General features: G+C 38.6%; 1 protein-coding gene and 1 pseudogene across 4 annotated transcripts in view; one reads left to right on the top strand and one right to left on the bottom strand.

Moving 5' to 3' along the window:
• LOC110056277 (fidgetin-like protein 1) overlaps positions 1-23,981 on the top strand; it is a 205,724-nt gene that overhangs the window by 168,867 nt on the left and 12,876 nt on the right. For 3 of the 4 annotated variants that reach the window (XM_089288354.1, XM_089288350.1, XM_089288359.1), the window contains one exon: positions 23,695-23,858. In XM_089288354.1, coding sequence (XP_089144480.1) covers positions 23,695-23,858 — 164 coding nt within the window. Of the gene's footprint in view, positions 1-1,239; positions 22,549-23,694; positions 23,859-23,981 lie in introns of those variants that run through there. The other variant, XM_089288365.1, reaches the window with a different exon arrangement.
• Positions 11,116-11,870, bottom strand: LOC149118004 (uncharacterized; annotated as a pseudogene).

Genomic DNA, 23,981 nt, shown 5'->3' with positions numbered 1-23,981 from the left:
TATAGTAAGATTTCAGTCTTAAACAACCAAGGAATAATGAAATTAGATTTGTCCAACGTTTCAATATTGCTGACGTCATTATCAAGGTGAAAATGGTTTCATCCTGGTGTGAATATAAATTACTGGAACTACTATAATAGACATTTATATCTGATCTCACTTAAAACTGTTTTTAAGAGCAGCTTGCTCTAACGGTCAGCTATAACTATGCAGGATAATTGATTTTCTCAAACTTCGTCAGGAAGAAGGTTTTACTAACTTGTTTCAAAACTGTAACTTTGAGGTTGTTTGGATTTTTACTTTCTTGTCGAGACGGCCTGATGTATTTTGCCCCAACAAGAGCAAAACTCAACCCTAAAATTACACTTTTTATGAACACTAGCAAGCCAAAGTAATAAGCATAGCTGGAAAAGCTGACCCATAATGCTAATATATCATCTTTTAGCAGTTATTTAGCATTGTCAAATCCACTTGTTATTGAAAGCTGAATTTTTAGCAGATTTTCAAAATTATACGCCTCGATGAAGTTGTGTCACATCCAAATTTAGGTCATTTTCGTGGGCCAGAAAGTCAATCTGGTACATGGATTTTCTTGCCAGAACTATTTTTCTGGTTAAAAGTATCCCTTAAGCTAAGCTTTTATTGCAAATCTAGCTTGGGTAGACATATTGACCTTTCATGCAACGATCATTATCTCCACTAATTTGTATTCACACTGTGATAAAACCATCATTTTTATCTTGACAATGATGTCAGCGACATCAACATCAGACAACTCCAATTTTATTTTTTCTATTGAAGTTTTTCAGTAAACCCTTAACAAAAAAGGAACACAAGCAATAAATGTGGCTGAAAAGAGTGGTGAAGATGATTTCCCAAATGTAGGGAAAATGTCGATGCACTTAAGAGTAAATAGGATGTTTCAGAAGCAAGCGTGTGTCGACCTACCAAACTTGGAGTGGCCTAATGTAATCACAATTTCACTTACTGCATGCTACAAAAATTTTTCACATGTTCTAGTTTTGTATTCTTAGTATTTCAGACTGATACAGTTTAGAAATTTTCATTCGCTTACCTTTAGTGCAGTTGTCGTAAAGTTGTTTTACCAAAAAAAAAACAGACAATCACAGTACGTCAGATATCTCTGTATCACTGTTTTGGTCATAACACACATGCGCAAAATAAAACGTGATTCTCAAAATCGGGGATGTTAACAAATACTACTATATCTCCTCACAGATAATCGTTATAGGCTGAGTCTACTATTTAAAAGAAAGTATGAAGGTTTTATGCTGATTAAGAAGACGAGAGACCAACATAGAGGATGACCACATACAGTTATTTAAGTTACAGTTGCCTTTCCTAGCTACCGGTTTTGTTTTATCTGTTTTTTTTCCTAAATTTGGGGCTATATCCTTACCTTGACTGATATATCAGCCATCAGGACTGAACCAATGGCGATCAAAAGTTAGCGATACAAATGTCTCAGTTTATCTACCAAATAGAAGATCCCCTCTTATGTTCAATTTACTATTTCAAGAGCATGAATTTGAGATAGTAGATAAGCAAAGAGGTGTGCTGGATATGACTTGGGTACAATCATCATTCTCATATCCAAATAACAAGCGCAACAGGAGTAATAATTTAATTGAAACCAACAACAAAATGTGGCCAGATTTTGCTAATTTTCTCTTCGGTAGGATCAGAAGATGAGTTTTGTTGACCACGTTTGTTCAGCATGATGTAGTTGCTGATATCTGATGGCCGCCTACTAATTGCCTGTAGCTGGCAAAGCTGGGAATCCCCTTTGGACCTGCTTAGAGCAACATCCTCCTCCTCTATCCTCCCTCCCACCTTACAACATAAACTGGAGAGTCATCCAATTTCACAAACAGTTAATTGCAGTAACTTGAATGATTAGAAAATGCTCATAAGGAAAACTTGCAACTTTAATCAGTGTTGAGAACATACATGTAACCTCAGACTTGCTTGTCTAAATATAAATTTATATGACAAACTCTGAATTCAAGCAAATGATGTCATATAGAGATAAATAACTTAAGAGCAAATGCTCACAAAAATCAAACAAAATCACATTTCTTTGGCAAGGCTAGAAAACTCAAATTTGCTCGTCTTTTGCATATAGCTAGCTCCTAGCAAGAGTGCAAACAGGCTGTAGTTTTTTCCTTAAAATAGCTTTGTCTTTCTGAGAAAAGTGACATTTACGATTTAACTTTCATACTAAATTTCATGCAATTTAGTGAGTCCCAACTGGGCTGAAAATCAACCATTTTCATTTGATTTGCATTTCGCAACTATTGAGCACAGAAAAGTTGTAATATGACCAGCTTATTGCAGAACTATTCCTTGTCTAAACTAGTGAGACAATCTCAGATAGTGCAGAGTGTCATGCAAGGTTGTCATTACGTTTTGAGTCATCTGCTGCCTGTATGTAACTTGTTAGTTTATGTGAATTGTGCCAGCTTAGTGAGCAACAGGCCAGCTCATCCATACAATTAGGACCCACCAATTAAGCATACTCTGCTTTAACAGGTGTTGAGGGCTTAAATGCCAACCCAATAATCTGCAGCAGTTGATGTAGTCATCTACTTATAGGTGACATGCAGTGGTCCCAAGACAGCTTAGGCTTTGCCTCTTGACAAATATGGCAGATACTGTAGAAACCTTGATTAATAGTCATTCGTTTGCCTTCTGCCAGTTAGGGTTTTTAACCTTGTTATATTTGATTTGAATCATTTGTTACTGACATTGAATTACTTAGTCCATTAACCTTATGCTTTGTAAAGTGACTGAGGGTAAATTAGGGTTATTTATTTAATATATTGACTACATAAATGACAGTAACTTGGTCAACTGTCTTCTTTTGATTTCTGTTTTGTGTACCACATGTACAGCTAACAGTGTACATTGTATTATATGCCTTGGCACTGTTTTTGAGTAACCTCTTTAGTGTCTTTTCACTGGGTCAAGAAGACCACCCAAGTGCCTTTCCGTACTCATAAATGGGCATGAATATTCAGAGTTCCATTCATGGTCATTCTTGCTTTGAGACACAGCAGAGTTTGATTTGCACAGTTTTATTTGCAGATGACTTGAACAGCATATTTAGAGTGACATCCATAATGAGTTTTGGAATTCTTCTTTAGTAGAAATGTAGACTATGGAGAATGGTTTCCGGAAGGTGTCTTTAGAGTAACATCCACTGTTGGTTGAACTGGTGCATACCATAACATGTTGTCATGGGGCATGCATGTGTGGAACATATACAATCATGTACAAACTTAAATGTGCAATTACTGTTCTTGAAGGTATTGAATTAGAAGAGTTAGTACAGTGAAGAGTTGTATCTACTGTGCTTTCAGTGTCTTGGCAATGCATTAAGAGTCCACTGAGATCATTATTTTGGTAAGGAAATCATGAAACTTCAGACATATTTCACTCTAACAGCAGTCTACAAAATAATGAATAACAAAAACAATTGATTAGGACATTGTTTCAAGTTAACATTTCAGAAAAAGTATACTATGCTGCCCTAATATCTAACTTAAATTCAAATAATTACCCAACTCCTCCAATAACATGACCCCCATACATTTACCTGCAATGGTCTGCATCTTCACGTCAGGTAGTGACCCGTCATTACCTCACCACAGCACACAGTGACCTCACTTTTGAGAGTGAGGTCATTTTCATTGTCATTGTCTCCACTAAGAAACAACACATTTTATTCTGTTCATCTTGTATTTTCCTCCCCTACAACCTTTACTTTTCTCATGTATATCTTTAAATTACATATGGGTATACATGTGGTCAGTGCTATTAAAAATCAACCCCAAATATGAAAACAAGAAACTTGTGTTCAAGGAAACCAAAAGAAAAGAATTATAACCAACCATGTAATCATTCCTACAAATCCTGACACAATAAGCAACAATAGGAAACAATGTGCTCTAGCTGCTTAGATTTAGACAGACAAAAATGGGCTTATGATTGCTATAATATGACTCTAATGTACCAGAACTTTGAACCTGACGTGGAATATTAGTGTATATGAGGTTTATCTGAGTTTTATAATCTGTTGTGAACTGTTTTATTAGCTGAGTGTAACCCTTTTGCTTGATCATATATCCCACAAGAGCTCTCTGTTCAGAGGTAGTTTCCATAAAGTCTCTTAAAATTATGACTGGAGTCTGGCTCACAAAGAATAGTCCAAGGTAAGTGTTCCAAAGCTTCAATTAATTTAGAAAATGGAACTTTTGACTTTGAGCAATATATCCCAACAAGATATACATTGTTACAACCAGGTAAATTGATAATAGCAACAGTCATTTCTGTATTGTTGTAGTTCCATCTAAAGGGGCCACAGGTGTGTTCTACATCATTTCTGTAGAGGCGAAAATTAGTCATGTCATATGCTTCATCAATGTCCCTTGAACATAAAGCTGTCTCAACGAATATATTCACGTGTGCTGCTTGTACACTATAATCACATGCTACATCTTCAATATGGAGGTGCAAGGATCTTACATTTTGGAACAAAATTTTCAAGTTGGTTTTTGTTACTTGGTGTTTCATAAAGAAAGGGAATGCATGGTTTTAGAGATGCTTCTGACCTTAGTCTAGGCATCTCAGCTGCAACTTTCTTGCTAACTGCTATCTCTTTTTCATTTAAATTTAAGATATGCAATCCCGAAATGTTTCGAAGTCTGCTTAGACCAACATAATGCATATGTTCTCTTGTTGAAGTTGGTAAATCAATAACTGCTGCATCAAGTGTATCACCTTGACAATGATGTATTGTTTTGGCTACAGCTGGTCATAAAGGGAATTGTCTACAAAGAACTTGAACTTGATTTCTTTTGTACAATCTAAATTGTCTTGTGATTTCCAATATCGGTGTCCAAGTGTTCTGTATTTGTACATTATACAAATGTGAATACTCTCTTCGCCAATGATGACCAATGTTAGGATCCTTAAACATTACCCATACAATACTTGGTCTAGTAGAGTCAGGTACTCTGTAGTCAATTTTTTCAACTGTACATTCTGCTCCATTGGTCATACCATCAAGGACAGACACGTTTGTGTTTAGGTCATACTTTGCTGCAACATCGACAGAACAAACAGAAAATAATCCCATGGTTTTGGTTAGATCATTTGGGATTTTTTGTTTCATTCTTTCTTTTCGTTCATTGGCAAAAGTCCAATTAAAATGTCAACTGCACAAATGTTTACTTTTTGGTTTTTGGAGGTGTTAAATATTTTAACATCGTGACCATCTACTGCTTGGTTAGTAACAAACAAGTGAGTGATGTTCATGGGATAATCACTTTCACCTGGCTTTACTTTTAAAATCCGTCCTTTTAGGACCTCAACATCTTGTTCTGTGTGTTTTCCTTCTCTTAGGCAATTTAAAAGCTCTGCAAATTCTTTATCATCCTTCTGTCTCATAATTTCTGACAATTCGTACATCTTAAAATGTTCTTGCCAAATATTTGTGGCTAATGCATTATAGGCATCTTTTGAATTCTCAAAAATCCATTCGTCGAAAACTGGCTTTAACTGAAACAGGTCACCAACAGTTATCAAATTAACTCCTCCAAAGGATTTTGGTGTGCCCATGATCTGCTGTAAGCATAAATTTAAGAACCTGAACATGCCACTGCCTGCCATACTAATCTCGTCAATGAAAATAACATCAAGTTTCCTCAGCTGTGCTCTGATAGTGTTAAGTCTGTCTCTATCAAGTGTGCAATACCCAAAACCTCGGTTATCAGGTATTTTAAAAGCAGAGTGAAGAGTGTTACCACTTATATTAAATGCTGCTTTTCCTGTTGGTGCTACTTTAAGTACTTAAATGTTGTGAGGGTTTTCACCTGGTATGCTATTCAAATATCTGATCAAAGCTTCATATAAAGCATTAGTAACTGTAGTTTTGCCAACGCCAGCCCCACCACTTAAAAAAAGTCTAAGTGCTTCATCACTAGTTTTTATGGAATTCAAGACATGATAGAAAAATTCCATTTGCTTCACGTTAAGTGAATGAACAAGTTTTCTAAAATCATCATCAGACATGCATTTTACTACAAGATCTTCATCATCATTGGTTCTTGGAAAGATGCTGATATCATCCATTAAATCATATTGTTTGTGCTGTTTATTTGTGCCTGGATCAAAGCATCCAAATAAAGGACTTGGTTTTGTCCCTATCTCTTGGTCTTGTTCATCTCTATATTGGGAATTTGGGGCCACATCCACAAATTCTTCCAGTTCATCATTTTCTATTGCATCATCAAGGACTTCTGCATGGCAATCATATTGCCGTTTGTTCTGGGCTATTGTGTTCTTGAGTTGTTCATATCTTTCTTGGAAAGTTCACAGTTTTGGATGAGATCCTTGTTTTCATTCCTCCAAAGAGTGTACAGCATTAATTGTTCTCTGCTATAATTCTCAGGGTCCTTGTTTTTGTTAAATCTTACTGAACAAATAATTCTAGATTTTTGTCTTTTCACCAGTTTCAATCCACCTTTAGGTCATATTCTTCACACATTTCTGTTTTATCATTGGTGAGATCATCATCAACGTTATCACTAAATTCATTTTCAGGCAAGCAATCATCAGAAGTATATGTTTTAACGTGACCCATATGTTCTACCTGGCTTTTACTTTGCTTGTCACAATTATACCATGCTGCAAAATCAGCTAGACATAATTCTTCTAATTTTTTTGGTCTCCTTTGGTATGTTTTGATCAAGTTATCTGACTCAATATCTTCAGAGCTATCCTGTAGTTCTTGAAGCTTATCCATTGTTTTTAAAAGGAATGTTCTTTCTTCTGGATTGGACGTGTTAATAAATTGGAACTCACGAGATGACCTTCTTAAAGGCATTTGCAAAACCAAATACACTGCTTCTTGTGCACTGACTTTAACAGCATTTAGAAATTTGCTTCCAATGTGTCTGACTTTGTTTATGATGTCTTTATTACCAGAGCTTGCTTCTTCTGATGCTTTTCTTAGTAATTTGCTCATTCCTCTTTGTCCTTTAGTAATATATGACAAAATATAAACAGCACAAGCATAAGGATCCAAGATATACTGTATGTCCATGTTAGCTTGCCAAGCTTTTAACAAATCCGAGTTGTAACTATTAATTCTTATTTCAGATGGAGATCTGTTTAGCAGAAGTGTGTCACGCTTTAGTGAATATCTCACAGCCATGATATATTGTTGCTCTGTTAAACCCAGTTTTACCAGAAGTTCTTCAAAGTTCAGGTTATCATTGTATTTTAAATTGTCTAATAGTTCGTTTATTTTGTCATAATTTTTCTTTACTAAATCCTTCTCATTCTCATTAAAAGTGTTTTCTCCAAGAGATTCTAAAATCATTGTTCTTGGCATTGGTGGTAATGGAAAATTGAATCTGCAAATCTTGTGACCACGTTTTTTTGTATGTTTTTGAGTGCTGGTGTCCTTGTAAAGGAACTAAATCACCCAGTTCTCCTGAGTCAACCTTACATGCAACATGCCTATCAACAAATTTAGCAATATCTTCATTTGAATTTTTTCCATATTGAGTAGCATCTTTCACCCAGTATAAAGAATGTATGTGTGGAGAACCACGTTGTTGGAATTCAACTCTATAGAAAAAGTCAAGTACTTCACCAATAGGCTTCATGGTACTTTTTAAAATGTCACGAAGAAACAATTGAATCATGTGTTCAAAGTTCCTAGCACAAGTGATAGGATCACTTTTAATTAAGTCTGATTTCTTTTGCCATGCCACAACTTGGATTTCGTCGTCAGTGTCATTTTTCTTACCAACAAGCCATCCTAATATCTTAAGCAAATGTGCCCATCTTGTCTCTGCTGCTGAAAATGAACAGAACCATGTAGGCTTACCAAGTTGACGAATCATTGCAAACAAGTCCTTTTTGCATCTCTCAAAGTATGTAGCAAAGTGTCCATAATTCCTGATGGAAGTTCTGTTTCTTCACACCATTCATCATCGCTGTCATTGTCACTGTTGTCATTAGCATTCTCTGGAGGCATATTCTGTTCACCCTGGTTCTTATCTTTTTCATACATAACTTCCACTGTATTTGAGCTTTTCACATTTTGCCTTTCAAAAAAATGTGACATTTCCCCATCGTTTTCATTCAATGTATTCAACCAACTGTTGGCAACTTGCACACCTTCATTCTGAAATAATTTGCTTGTCTGAACTAAATATTTTGCAGCTGCTAACACTTTGCTAGGTCTGATGCTCTGAAATTGATAGTAATGTTTGTAACGAAGACGTCTTTTTAGTTTTATTGGAATTGTCTGGGATTCATTTACTGGTCTAGGGAGAACATTTACAGTCGAGTTGACATCAGCTGGTACATTGATAACATTCCTATGAATACTTAATTGACCACCAGTGGGTAATTTCCTAATCTGCATAAATGGTATACGTGGTGACATGAGCCTTTCATCAAGAACAGTCAAATTTAGTACTTCTGGTTTGTCAGGAAATGTCATTTTATTGGCTTTTGCGCAACTTGGTAATTTACCGTCTTTAAGGTTAGAGTGACATGTAGAACAAATCCACTCAATGTCATTTATACTCTTGACTCCAGTGAGGCATAATGTAAGAATGTTTTGTGGGCACATTTTGTAAAGATCTGGATTACATTTTTTCACAGATGATCTGTACCATAACTGATCACAGGAAGTACAGATATATTCTGGACCATACTTGATATTCTCATGAAACATTTTAGTTAGTTCAGACATGGAAACATGGAAACATTCTTTACTATGACAACTTTGCACTTTAGATTCCTCCTTTAAATAATCAGTTCTTTTTCGTTTAGGCTTTGCAGTCTCTTGTTAGAATTGATTTTTGACTTCCGATTCTTTTGTTCTTTTCCTACTCTGTTCAGAATTGTCGCTCCTGTCTTCAACATTAATTCCATTCTGTAGATTATCCATCATATTTTGAAGGCGAGCTCGGTTTCTTTTGTAGGTTACTTGAACTTTTTCTGGATTTGCTGGTTTAAACCTTTTAGAATCTTGTCTTTGACATTCTCTTACTCTTTCTAAATTACTTTCTGTTTGACTTTCTCAGGATTTTCTTCTCTATATTTTACAAAACGTTCTCTTTGGCATTCTTTAACTTTCTCTAGATTACATTCTCATCTTTTTGTTTTTGCTTTTATGTCCATTTGTTTGACTTTCTCAGGATTCGCTTGTCTATATTTTACCAAATGTTGTCTTTGACATTCTTTAAATCCCTTAAGATTACTCTCTCGTCTTTTTGTGTTTGTTTGTTTCTCCATCTGTTTGACCTTCTCTGGATTTGACATTTTATAGGTTTTAGAACTTTGCCTTTGACATTCCTGTGATTTTTCAAGAGTTTCTTTTTATTTTCTTCCTCTCTAAATTGCCTTTTAGCCCTTTTCTCCTTCATATACTGCCTCATGAATTTGTTACGTTTTTTCAGAACATCCTTGGTAGCAGAAGTGTCTGGAGATTTTTGGATTATTGGGTTGACCATCTGTATGATACATGCTTGATTTTTATCATGTAGTAGCGTAGTTTCTTCAGGATGCTTCGCTAATACTTTACCTTGAGTATGTATTTCACTCTGATGTCTTTGTAATGCAGTTAATTCGTCATTCTCTATTGGAGCGGTTGAAACATAATAAATTTCATCTACATGACCTATATAACTCACCCTGGGGTTTCCTTGCATATTGACAGGATTTACCACATTACTCTCTGCAAAGTTTTCAGCACTTTCAATGATATAAATTGTGCAGTTTAATGCATTAGCAACTGCTTGTATAATGAGATTGTCACAACAAGTTCGGTAAAGGTTAAGAATCCAATCCCACCGACGCGTCAGCCAACACGTCGACCAACGCGTGGGTCGACACACCACCAACGCATCACCGACACGCTACCAACGCGTCGGTCGGCACACTATCAATGCGTCAGCCGACACACTACCGATGCATCGGCCGATGCTCTACTAATGTGTTGGTTGAAATATTTTCCCTGTCTATTATTTTGTTATTTCTTTTAGTTAGAAGAACAACTTCATAAGAAAGGACGAAAACGTGATAGCTAAATAGCCGCCATTTTTAAAATGAAACACTAGTACCTAGGTCTTCTCGATGTTTTGTCAAGGGTCGGTTACCAAAGGGAGTTTATTGCCAAGTCGGCCCACATATTGATCTCACCGACATGTTTATTTTTCGTTCATTAAAAAGGATTCGGAAGTTTGTACTCTATTGATCATTGACTTTTTAACATGTGGTGGCTCCTAAAGGAGCCGTTTTTAATTGCGATATTACTGCAATGGAAACTGTTCAGCGATGCCTTCTGTTCCTAGACAAAATCACACCAGCAGCTTCCGAGTGTGTGACCAAAAGTATTATCATCGTATCAGCATATTACTACAGTTCGAAATGTCAGCATTACCAAGCAGTATAAATGACATACACATAATAATAGCATGTTCACCTACCTCGGTTTGTAATATCCTGATTGAAAGTGAAGAATGATCATCACAGTAAAAATTCCAATTTAAGCAATTGGAAAGAAGAAGCCTGAAAAAAATCAGGGCTTCAACGGGATTCGAAATAATGCCTACTCTACCCTTACCCTGTATGCAAAGACTTTTGCTGGACAATATGCAAATAAGGGACACGGAGCCATCAAAGATGGCAGCTTATTTGTTACTGCTCATTACTGGGGATTTCTGCCTGATAGCAGGTTGAATGATTGTACTGAACAACAAAACGGAAAACATAGGAACATTTGCATAGGAACTTGATAATATTGAGTGATTTGGGGAATTCAAAATCACCAGACGAATGCATACAGGTTATGCAAACCTAATGGAACACTATTGAAATGGCAGGATAGGAATGTTGTTTGACAGTCAAGACATGCCGTGATGGATAGAACTACTTTTAATGCAATATCATGTGATACAATTTACGCTCACACTGCATGCGGAGGAACAGATGCTACATCCCTCCCAAACTAACAAAAGCTTGTAACTCTAGCAAAGTTCAATCCGATAACAAAACTTAAATCAGCTGTTAAGCTAACACATAGTCCTTCAAATAGGAAGGTTGATGCCTTTCCTGTCTAGGTCTCATCATTGCCGGTCAGTCCACTGGTTGGTTATGCTCTGCTCCTTGTTCTGGTTCAGTTTCTTGTTCCGGTATTATCTCTGCACCGGGTGGCTCCTTTGGCTTCTCTGCATTTGCCGTTGTCTCTGGTGGGACAGGTGGTACACTGGGTGGAGTGCCCTTTTCTGGTATCTTAAGGTCTGGAACTGCCTGTGGTGTTTGTACTTCATCACTCTTCTCTGGTTCATCAGTGGTGTTGATTACTGCATTTGCTAGCTTAAATTGGCTGGCGTTTCGGCAAACTGTTCATCCATCTGTCACACATCTTGCTGTTGTTTGAGAACCACAAATGCTGCACACGACATAGAACACAGGTTCATAGGGTGTACTCCACTTGTTCTTCCTTGGTTGCTTGACAAGCACATAGTCTCCTAGTAGCAGATTATTCTCCCTGGTTTTTCTCCCTTCTCTCTGTTGCTTCATTTTCTGCTTATGTTCTGCATCTCTGCGGTCTATGATGTCATCCTTCTTATTTCTCTAAGGTTCAGGTTCAACTTCGTTCTCACGGTTGTCCCCTTAAGGGCTTCGTAAGGTGCAACTCCTGTAGCTGGGTGCGGTGTTGATCTATAGGCGATTAGCATGTCTTAAACCGCATTTCTCCTCTCAAGACGGTTTTTGCCTTGCAGACTTGATATTTCTTTGGTCTTGTTTAGGGTTTGCATGAAATCTCTCTACCTCTCCATTCACTCTTAGGTGAAGGGCCGTCACCCTGTGGTGCTGAAATCCTTCCTGCTTTGCAAATTCATTGAACTCTTTAGAATTGAATGGGGGTCAAATGTCGCTCTCAATTCTCCTCGGAGTTTCACATGTGGCAAAGATGTGCTTCAATCTCTCCTTGTTGGTCTGGAAGTCGGTCGATGGTACAGACTATACCACTGGGTATCTGGTTCTCTTGTCAATCAGGATGAGATTGTGGTGTCCATCTGGGTACGTTCCACCATTGTCTATGGATACTGTGTCGGTTTGGGATGCTGGTCACCTTGATTGGTTCTTCTCTGTTTCCTTTCACAGCTACTCGGCACTCATAACACTGGTCAATTGCTGTGTCAGTCATGCTGTTCATCAGTGGGAACCAGCATTTTTCTCTCAGCATTTGCTTGGTCTTAGTTTTTCCTAGGTGTCCTAGGCTGTGTCATAGTTTAACCACTTTCCTCTGAAGTGCTGGTGGTAGTACGATTTGACATTCTCTGAAGATAACTCCTTCTGCAACCAATAACTCCTATTTCACATGTAGGTAGGGTTCAAGGTCTTTGTCTCTCTTGTGTTTCTCCCAGTCTCCTTTAGCGATCCTCTTGGCTAATCACTGCATGACCCCATCTTTCCAAGTCTCTCCTCTGTGATTCGTGTGACAACCACAGCGTGCTCTGCATTTACGTTCCATCTGATGATCTTCTCAGTTTTGTCATGTCCTGTCTCCGGCAGAGGGTGTCTGGAGAGGAAGTCTAAGGAGTCTGCTTCATCCTTCCATGATCCACTTCTCTATTCTTGGTGGTACTTTGGCCTTTACTTTGTTAAACAAAGGTACTAATGGTTTGTGGGCAGTCATGATTCTGAATCTGGGTGCACCAAGTAGGTAAATTCTCAGTCTCTCCTTGGACCATTTGATTGCCAAAGTGTCTTTCTCGGTTTGACTTTACCTCTTCTTGGTTGCTGTCATTGTTTGGCTAATAAAGTGTACTGGTTGTATGCCTCTGTCTGTCTTTTGAAGCAGGGCCGCTGATAACCCTTCATTGAAGCTTCCTTCTGTATGGAGGATTATGGGTTTGCTTGGGTCGAAGAATGCCATGGTCTTCTCACTTGAGATATTGTCTTATATCTTTCTGAATGCTTCCTCATCTTGTTTACCCACTAAAATTTGGTTTCTTTTCTGGTTAGCTGGTACAGCGGTGCTGCTATGGCTGCATAATTCTTGATGAAGTTGTCCAAGTAGCCTGCCATTCCCAGGAAGCTTTGTACTGCGTCTTTGTTCTCAGGCACTCCACACTCTTTGACTACTCTTGCTTTATCAGGTGATGGCTTCAGTCCATCCTTGGTGAAATTATGTCCGAAGAACTTAATTTGTTCCATTCCAAACTGACATTTTTCTCTGTTAAAGAGGTGATTCTGTGATCTCTCGCTCGCTTTAGGACAGTCTTGAGTATTTCTCTATGTTCTGTCTGCTCTCTTCCCCCTGAGGAGTATGTCGTCTCTTTGGTTTAAGCAGTGGTGTATGTCCCCAAAGATTCTGAACATGGCTTCGTCAAGGACATCTTGTGACGATTTCACTCCGAACACTAGTCATTGGTGTCTGTAATTTGCCCAGGGTGTGCTGAATGTTGCCACTTGTCTTGTGGAGGGGTCTAGAGATAACTGCTGGTAACCTTGTCTAAGATCCAGCTTCGTAAAGATCTTGCAGTCGTGTAGATGGTAGATGAAGTCTTCTACTCTTGGTGATTGGACGCACCAGCTTCGCTTCAAGGACTGGTTTGGAATTCTCATGTCAATGCTTGCCCTAATCATGTGGGACTCTAACTCTTCACTCTTCATCTCTGTGAATTTTGGTTTGGGTTGAACCACTAGTGGTGAGCACCACGTAATCGCCTCTCCATCTGGGACTTTCTCGAATATCTCCTCCTTCACCCCCTGGTCCAGCCAGTCTTTAGGTGGTTTCTGTAGGTGATATGATACAGGGCATGGTTTCTGAGCCACAGGTTTTGCGTCAGGTTCCAGTTCTAGCTTGACTTCAATCTTCTTGCCTGTATTCTTTTCCCCAAAGCAACCGACCCCTTGGAATAGGTCGCTGTCTTCACTCAGAACTGTTTCAATGCTGTTATCCGGTTCTGTTTTCATAACATTCAGTTTTAAACCCGAGACTTTTTCAAAATTGTCAAGTATTTTAAGCAATGCTTGAGCAGAGTTCAAATCTGCTAAAATGGCAGTTGTATCATCAGCAAACTGAAGTAATTTAGTTTCCTAATCACTTATTTTAATCCTTTAATATTTACATCATTTTGTACTGCAATAGCCAATATTTCAACACAAATGACAAAAAGATACGGAGAGAGGGGTTCTCCCTGTCTAACCCCATGCTCAATGTTAAAATAGTGGGAGCGTAGTCCATTATTTATTATGCAGCTTTTAACATTTTAGTAAAAAGCATTAACCCATCTTATAAGGTCAGGTCCAAAATTAAATAGCTCCAAACACTTTTTGAGAAAATACCATTCTAAGCTATCAAAAGCGTTTTCAAAATCAATTTATAACTAAAGGCCTGGCAACTTTTTAGCTCGCACGAAATTTATTATGTCGAGAATGGAATGTATATTCTCCGCAATATTTCTTCCTGGAATATATCCAGATTGATTGTGATGTATTAATCCCAGCAGTAGTCGTTTCATTCTTTCAGCGATGACTATCTTTGCATCAACGTTTAAAAGAGAAATCAGCCTCCAGTTTTTTTTAGGTCACAGCGATCTTGATCCTTTTTTTCAATTAGAGTAATTACAGCCTGCTTTTGTGATGAACTCAATTCTCCTTTTTCAAATGATACATTAAAGCATTCCACTAGACGTTTTCCAATAGAAGTCCAGAACATTTTGTGAAATTCTACCGGTTATCCACCATTACCTGAAACCTTATTTAGAGGGAAGGAGCTTAAAACCTCAGTACATTCCTCCAAGCTAATCGCTCCCTCACCACGTTGTCTGAGTTCATGCGACAGAGTTTGGCATTGGCAAGTCTTCAAATTTGAAGTATTGTTCATTTTGTTGGCAGCTGTTCCGCTTGGATTTGTAAAGGTTCTCATAACAGGTCTTACCAGCATCCAAAATTTCAAAAGGATCAGTCGTAATCACTCCACTCAGACGAAGTTTCCGAATATGCTATTTTATATGATTTCGTTTTTCCAAGTTGAAAAAATATTTGGAGTTCTTTTCACCGTGCTCATGCCAGTGTGCCCGGCATCTCACAATTATACTTTCAAACTTTTCTTCGTACAATTTTTCAATTCGCTCTCGTAGCACATTTAAAGTTGCTTGATTTTCCTGAGAAGGATTATTTTCAAAAATGAAATATGCTTCTTGGAATTCCTTGTTTAACATGTCCTCTTCTGCCTTCTGTTCCTTACATTTATTCATTGAATATTTTCTGGAATATTTCTTGATATTATATTTCAACCAGTCCCACCTGATCGTGGGTCTTCAAGATCGTTCTCTCCTTCCTGTGCCCATTTTGGTATTAGGGAATTTATTTTTCCAACGTAAGCCTTGTCACTCAGTAAGGAGCAATTGAGTTTCCAAAGCCCAGGACCCTTAGCTTTTGCATCAACGCCTTGAAATTCTACTAGAATTGTGGAATGATCTGTTTTGATAGAAGGTATTGTGTCAATTGTACCAACATTATCCGCTAGTGAATTTGAAATTAACCAGTAATCCAATCTGGAAAAAATCTGGGGTTCCGATTGACTCCATGTATGACTACGCACCTTAGGGTTTTTAATGTGCCAAATGTCATGTAAATCCAGTTCTGATTGTAACTCTTCTATTGGGTTAATTACAGATTGCCTTGAGAAACGGTTTCCACTTCTTTTTTTCTACTGTAGGGTTTAATGGACAATTAAAATCTCCACCCATAATAATATTTTCAATGGTTTCAAAATCGTTTTTGACAATAGTCTGCAATAGCGAGAGATAGAAGGCAACTAATTCTTTGTCTCAGTTTGGGCCATAAATGTTTACCAGAAACGTTTTGCTCACCATTGAGTAATACTTTGAGTATGAGAAATCTGCCATATGCATCACAGGCGGCCCAAGCTCTCAATGTTATCCTTTTTTTTTCCTTTTTATGCGAACGTTCAGGCTAACGTGACATATGGCATGTACTATTACATAACGACCAAATTTGACCACGCGAAACATGACTCCCGCCTTGCAGTATGTGGAGGTGTTGTGTTTCAACGGTTTGAATTTATAAAGGTTTGTATGGGAATGCAACGGCTTTGCTTGAAAAGCCAATTATTCTGATATTTTGTGAATAAAATCGACTTACCCTGTTGCTGTGTTGTGTTCTTTGTTGTTTGCCAGCTCCTCAGGCCGATCTAACGCGATTTCGGCGAGTTATTGTTCTGTGGGTTTCCACTACTAGTTCCACTTTAGTAGTGGAAACCTACAGAACGATAACTTGCCGACATCGCGTCAACTTGGAATGCTTTTTAGCATCAAGGATGTTAAAGGCTGTAAATTAATCGAGTTGAAATATCTTGAAGCAAATCAAAACCACGCCCTTATTCTAATTTGGTAAACAGCCAATCTCTGTTCAAGTTCAAGAAGTCGAGAGGTTAATCCGGCAATGTATCACTGGTACAACAACAAAATCAAACCGAGGTCATCAAAAGTGTAAGTTTAAAAGTGTAGTGGCAAGTTCCAAATAAATTTCGCCTATATAAATTGGAAACAAGATGTGAAACGGTCGGACCCGAAACAAATAAACAAAATATTAATACGACTAATTTAACCCGAAAATGTTACAGAAAACATACCTAAAAGCCGTCGATTCCCCTCGATACCAATCCGCATTGCCTTAAAGAGCCCAAGCTTTCTGCTGTAAGAATCAGGGGCCTCATGAATCTGTATTTATTATATCGGCAACCATGCTGCGTGGCTGATATTCGAGACTCAGTAAAAGTTGTCACACAACCGTACGAGCAGCCCAGTCACGCTTTAACTGCTCTTGCGCAAATGTTCAACATTTCGCAATTTACATAAACCGACTACAAGTTTTAAGTAGTGACAGTAGATTGAAATGCGCTTGTTAAAGCTGTCCTATCGAGGAACAATTATTTCTTGTTTTTGAATGACTCTTAGTTGTAGCTACAGTCGGGGAGGGGGGAGAGGGTATTCCCGGAAATTTCGGATATCTGTATGCCGTGGAAGATTAAGTGGTCTCCAGCTCTTAACGCCAACACTGAAACACTAGATGATTCTCAAAATATCACAGGGGTCACTAAGCTAAATAATTTTGAGTGTAGCTCCACTGAGTCAATTAACCGTTGGCACGCATATTGTATTGACCGTGGACAGGTGGAAAAACAGTTAAACTGGAAAAGCCTGTTGCACATTGTAATTTAGCGTTGTCCAACACGCAGTCGGTCTGGTTGTAATGTTAATCGTATTTGAGAGAATCTCAAGTTTTCTTTCGACACACTGGGGTGACATACTACTAGATGGACGTGGCCGGGAGCCACGAGTCAAGTCAGTCAATTTGCCATGCTTAACCGAGAAGAGTGACTGCGACCTTAACATCAGTGCCATTATCAACGGGTGTGACCGAGGAAGCGTCTGCTGAGGTTTCCATAGATAGTAACCATGCATGGTAGGGGTGTATTGATATCTTCAAGGCCGCTGCACTCGTGTCTTTTATAGGGTTCTACTTTAGAGAGGCACTTGTCGCTGGAGAAATGTACTCAGTCCCTTGAAAGCTATTCTCTTATGGGCTTAGCCAAAATGTGCTACAAACCTAGAGAGTGGTTGTTCCACATTTGTGTGAAGTTTGAAGTCAATTGAGTTTATTTTAAGACTTAAGCAGCGCTTCGTCCTCGCACCTTATTTCGGTCATTTTATTACACGAAAAACCGCACTTTGACCGCGCTTTCAAATTTTCGCGAATTTCTGAAAAATAAAAATTCGCTGGAACCTTTAAATATGATTTTTAGAATTAGGTCACCTAAGCGTATCTTTGGGCAAAATATGAGTGATTTGTCAAATGGGACGTTGACTGGCATTTCTCGATCCCAACAGTCAGCCACTCTTAAAAAATAAAGCGAAGAAAGAGAAGTTAAATAACAGCAAGTACACACTCAAAAAATTCGCAGATGTGCAGCAACGCACAAGTGTCACTAGCGTTTTGGCCAGAAGTGAAATCATTGCACGGTGTTTATACGCTGATCTTAGCTTTGCTCCGAAGTGAGTTTAACCAAAACAAAGAATATGTTATTTTGCAATAGCGGCTTCATACTATTTTATTCTATTTTAATCTAATTATTGCACCGGAACAGCCTTACCATTGATTAACAGTTTTCCTTTTGTAAAACGTACTTTCTTGCCTTCTTCAAAAGCTCTTTTCATCATTGGTAAAGCTTTTTTTCGGAGTTCAAAATCGCCGGGTGTGAAGTCCTTGACTAATCTTACTCCATTAAGCAAGTGTTTCTTCTGTGGGTTCTTCACAGCTCAAAGTAGGTTCCTCTTGAAAGGTCTACTCTGCAATTTTGCAATGATATGCCTAGCTTTGCCATCCTGTCTTCCTGTGAGATGAGCATTTTCTAATTCTCCATGAGTTTCTTTGAAGCTGAGAAGTGTGAAGTGGTCTGAAAAAATAGCCATGCAGTCTTCACCGTCTTCTTCTTCAACACCTATGAGGCGAATATTGACATTGCGGGAGTATCTTTCTAAGTGCTCAAGTTTATTCTTAAGTTCTTTGTTAGTTTCTTGAAGTTTTTTAAGAGAGTCTTCCATTTTGCTGTCAATCGCTTCAACTGTAGACTTCGTAGAGGTTAAAGAAACCTTTATTCGGTCAACTTCTTCGTCAAGTTCTTGTACTTTGTTATTCAGGTTATCTTTCTCGTCAATTTTCGACATTACACTTTCTATCTTTTCTAACCTGGCATTCGTGTCTGCTGGACATCCGTTAGATCTGCACTTAATTTCCTTATTTGAAAGGTGAGGTCGTTCCGCATGGTCTTTAACTCTTGCAGAACTTCAGCAGTCTTGGTGTCTTTTGTGTACACGTGTCGGCGTCAACTTTTTCCTTTCCTTCGGCAGTTCGTGTTCACGTTGTTTATGGCTGCCTACACTTGTCAGTGGCCTTCTGGATCTTAGGCATTTACCTGACATGAAGCATTACGCGCAAAAATTTTCATTTTAAATAAGAAAACTTCCTGAACATTGCTCCACAATGTTGCAGTGAATTCGCCTTTGACTGTTAGATCAGATTGAAGTGTCTTCAGTGTGTCTCTACTGGGCTCTAATTCCTTAATTTCTTGTGATCTGTGCTTGAGGGTCTTGAACTGATATTCATCCATCACATTTGCGCTTGCTCCACTATCTGGTTCAACGAAAGCATCAATGTCTTCTATGCAGATTAGTACAGTGTCTTGATTTAGACCTGATCCTATTTTCTTCACTCGATGTAGGTGTTGTGCTGTCTCCTGAAGGTAGATGTAATCATCATCTGAGTCACTGCTTGTCCCCTCAGCCTCTGTTATTTTCTTGATTCGTTCTCTCTCGGTTTCCTTAGATCCCTCTTGGGGTTTGGCACCGATTTTGCAACATGACTCATAATGATTGTACTTGCCACACTTTAAACAGTGTTGTCCGTATGCTGGGCAGTTTCGGACTGGAGGGTGCGCTCCTGTCTTTCCACAGTAACCACAGCTTTTGCCTTTCTCTTTCTCCTCTTTCTCGTGGTCTCGTTTTCTCGGAGGTTGCGGCGGTTTCTTCTTTGAGTTTCTTCTCCTGTCCCACTTGCCGCTCTTTGGAGAATCCTCAGACTGATACCCCACTTTCAATATCTTGAAATCTTCTTTCTTGTCTTTGACTTGCTGATTGATATCTTCTCTTTGGCTTGCTTCCTCAAGGAATTGATCGAGGTTCCATTTCTTCTGAATGCCTCTTTTAACGAGTTTGCTGTCCTTGATGGTTTGTATCAAGTGTTCCAGTAGTCTGTCATCTGTTTGCGTGCCAAACTCGCAATCCTTTGATTTTTCGTGCAGTCGCGCTGCGTATGTGACAACACTCTCTCCTCCGATTTGTTTTTGCTTGTTAAACCTGAATCTGGTGTGATGCTTGTTCTTTTTCGGTAGGAAATGGTTGTCTAGTTTTCTTTTCAGCTTCTTGCAATCATCGTCTCCGACCACTGGCGCTGTATCTGGCAAGTTACGTGCAAGTTTCTTGATTTCTTTGCCTCCAAAAACCTTCAGGGTGCTCATGCGGTCCCTTATTTCTGTGATCTCAAAATACAATTTAATGACAAAAACAATGGTAGTACTTTTGGTCACGCATTCAACTGCTGGCGTGATTTTAATTTTTTTGTGTATGATTTGAATATTGTTTTGACGAATGCCTAATCATTTGCCCAAACTAAACTTTACATATATTGAAAGACCTATCCTAGTATAGTTAGAATCTAAAATCTTGTGGAATTCTGAGACATTGCACATGGTCAAAATGACAATTGTTTTCACCGACTGATGAACTCATCGTTGGAGAACACTTTGGTTTTGTTTACCACTGAATAGTTAGATAAATCCAATATTCTTGAGACGGCTCTTTTTTGGACAAGGTATAGTTCTGCATTAAGTTGGTTGTATTACAACTTTTCTGTGCTCAACAGTTGCGAAATGCGAATCGCATGAAAATGGTCAATTTTCAACCCAGTTAGAACTCGCTAGCTTGATGTCTGGACGTGAAAACCGATAATGTCCTTTTTCTCGGAAATACCAAGATATTTGAAGAAAAAAACTACGTAGCGTTTTTACTTTTACTAAGGCCTACTTATATGCAGCAGTAGGGCAAATTTTATTCTTCAAGCCTTACCAAACTATTTTTGATTCTTGTGTACATTTGCTCTGAAGTGGATAAAAGTATGTCAGAAGTAAACAACACAACCAATGTTATTAAAATGAGAATTTCACTAACAGATTCAGATTTCAGAATTTTTATTATTTTGCACTATTTACATATTGTTAACTATCAATCTATAAATATTGCATACCAATAATATTAATTACAACAACACAGAAACAAACGTTACTATAAATAGAAAGTAAAATGTACGCACCTCCACTGAAGCTCTCTACAGACTGTTTCAGATCATCTGGAAGGAGGAAGACATTCCAAGGGACTGGAAGGAGGGACTCGTCATCAAACTACCGAAGAAAGGAGATTTGAGGGTCTGCAGTAACGATATAGGGGGATCACACTTCTATCAATACAAGGCAAAGTCCTAAACAGAATTCTTTTGGATAGAATGAAGGCAGCAGTAGACGGTCAATTACGGGACCAGCAGGCAGGTTTTAGAAAGGACAGGTCATTCAGTGATCAAAGTGCCACACCGCATCATAGTAGAGCAATCGGAACGGAACTCATCTCTCTACATCAACTTTATTCATTATGAGAAGGCCTTTGACAGTGTGGACAGAGCCACACTGGAAACCTCTTAAATACTACGGTATCCCTAAAAAGATCATTACAATCATTCAGCAATCTTATGAGGGAATGTCCCTGCAGAGTGGTGTACAGAGGCCAGCTTTCAGACTGCTTCAATGTCACGACTGGCGTTCGAAAAGGATGCTTGCTATCATCTTTCATGTTTCATCTTGTTATAGACTGGATTTTGAGGACCACCACCGAGGGAACAAAGAATGGAATTCAGTGGAATTCAGTGGTCACAGCTGGAGGACTTAGGCTTTGCCGATGACCTGGCCCTTCTTTCACATAACCATGAACAGATGCAAAGCAAGACCACTAGACTGGCAGCAGCATCAAAAGGAATAGGACAGAAGATCAATAGGGGTAAATCAAAGTTCATGAGGATCAACACCATCAAAGAAAATCCAGTCACAGTGGAAGGAGAGCGGTTAGAGTAGGTAGACTCTTGCACATACCTTGGTAGTGTTATAGACAAACCAGGAGGTACAAATGTAGACGTAGCAGCAAGAATTAGTAAGGTGAAGGTAGCATTTAACATGCTCAGAAACATCTGACGATCTAAAGAAATGAGGACACAAACAAAGCTACAAATCTCCAGTGCCAATGTAAAATTAGTTCTCCTCTATGGATCTGAGACGTGGAGGCGGACAAGAAAGGCACTCCAGAGGATCCAGACTTTCATAAAGAGTTGCCTGAGATGTATCTTTGATGGCCTGAGAAAATTCCCAATGTGGAGCTTTGGCAGCGAGGGAAACAACAACCGGTAGGTGAACAGATTTTGAGAAGAAAATGGGGCTGGATTGGCCACACCCTGCAGAAAGCACCAAACAGCATTGCCTGGCAAGCTCTGAGGTGGAATCTTCAAGGGGAGAGGAAGAGGGGACGCCCCAGAAACAGCTGAAGATGGGACACTGATGCGGAATTGAAGCTGATAGGATATAACTGGAAAGAAGATGAACGAAAAGCCTAAGGTCAATTTCGCTACGAGGAGTTGTTGATGGCCTATACTCCACCTGGAACGATGGGCCTAAGTAAGTAAGTAAGTAAGTAAAATGTTTGTAGTGGCCAAAGGAGCTAAGACTTTTCAGGTTGGTCACTTCCACGTTAAGTTAACTGGTGTACACAATAAACTTATTGATAACTACATGAGAAAAAAAAACAGTCCAAAATTACTTATTAGATATAATTATGATTATACATAAAAAAACAATGACACTGGGCAAATACACTGTAAGTGGGGTATACAGGGCTTAAGGAAGCTCGAGACTAACTGTCACAAGCTTTCTGGCTAATGACAGATTTTACCAACCAAAATGATGTTTTTATAGAACAGGTAAAAACGTTCTCTGGGTAAAAAGATTAAAAACGTAAGCTTTCAGCTGTCAGTCTATAGCCTTTAATGAATAAAAAAATACTTGTGCGCGAATGGAAATATATACATTTTAGAGCTAAGATACAAAAGTAGTGTGAAAAAAGCTAAAAAGAATGTAAATGACGTTACAGTAAAATGAAATATTGCCTAGGCAACAGTTATGAGTTGTTATCCGTGCCGACAGTTTTAGCAGTATGCAGGATTCTGATGTTTTTCGAATGCGGTGGTTGCCTTTGGCATTGGCACTAGCATTATTAAAGTCAATTGAGTGATTATTTTGTCACGCATGGTTGGCAATGTTCGAGCCCTTCATATAGTTTTTCAGGTTTCTCTGATGTTCCTTTTTTGGCGTTTGAAACATCTTCCAGTCCCTCCTGTGTAATTCCATGAACAATCTGAACACGGGATTCTGTTGACTACATCACACCGTTGATCTAAAGGTTGCCTGAACTTTGGAGACGGAAATTCCTGCTGGGGGTTTTGAGTGGTTTGCTCACCGCTCGAATTTAGTTGTTACAGTCAGACCGCTGCTGTAAGGAAGACATGCAAAACCCTTGTATGTGTCCAGTTAAAACGCTGTTTTTTTGGCCATATTTCTTGGTAGAGAATTGTTTTCCATGCCTTGCCACAATTCACAAGATCTGCAATTAAAAGAAACTCTTATCACTGTAACTACATATAATATATCATTCATTAACCTTGTTTAAGTACACGTAGCTGTTAAGTCAGTAGCCAAAGATGCTAGTTGTGTCACATAACCTACTGTCTAAATCTGAATTTTTGCTAGTGAGCAACTACGGCAGGGCTTTACATATTTATTCGAACTCTGATATTGTAGGTGCAGTTGGATGTTTTCCGATTTCCATTGAAAATGAAACATTCAATAATGTTTTTATGAGGAGAAATTGGCAGATCTTTTTTTTTTACTTGCAGGCCTCAAGAGATTGATGAAGCTGCTAGACGTAGACTTGTGAAGAGACTGTACATTCCCCTTCCTGATGCTGGTGCACGGGAGCAAATCATGTGCAGTCTTTTGTCACAACAGAAGTGCAGCCTGTCCCAGCAAAATATGATTAAAATAGTTCAACGAACACACGGTATGTGTGTTAAATAGCTAGGTTGAAGTATGCAATGCTGGTTCATGTGCTATAAGGTTTTCTTTGCTTGTTCATTCTTCTTTTCCCAGCCTCTGTGCCTTTCAGTTTTTGTAGAGGACAGTT

The sequence above is a fragment of the Orbicella faveolata genome, unplaced genomic scaffold, assembly GCF_042242905.1.
Source record: "Orbicella faveolata isolate gen_17 unplaced genomic scaffold, um_ofav_v1 contig_1, whole genome shotgun sequence".
In the NCBI taxonomy this organism is placed as follows: domain Eukaryota; kingdom Metazoa; phylum Cnidaria; class Anthozoa; order Scleractinia; family Merulinidae; genus Orbicella; species Orbicella faveolata.
Note: the sequence above shows the minus strand (reverse complement) of the source record. Positions and strands in the feature narration are given on the sequence as shown.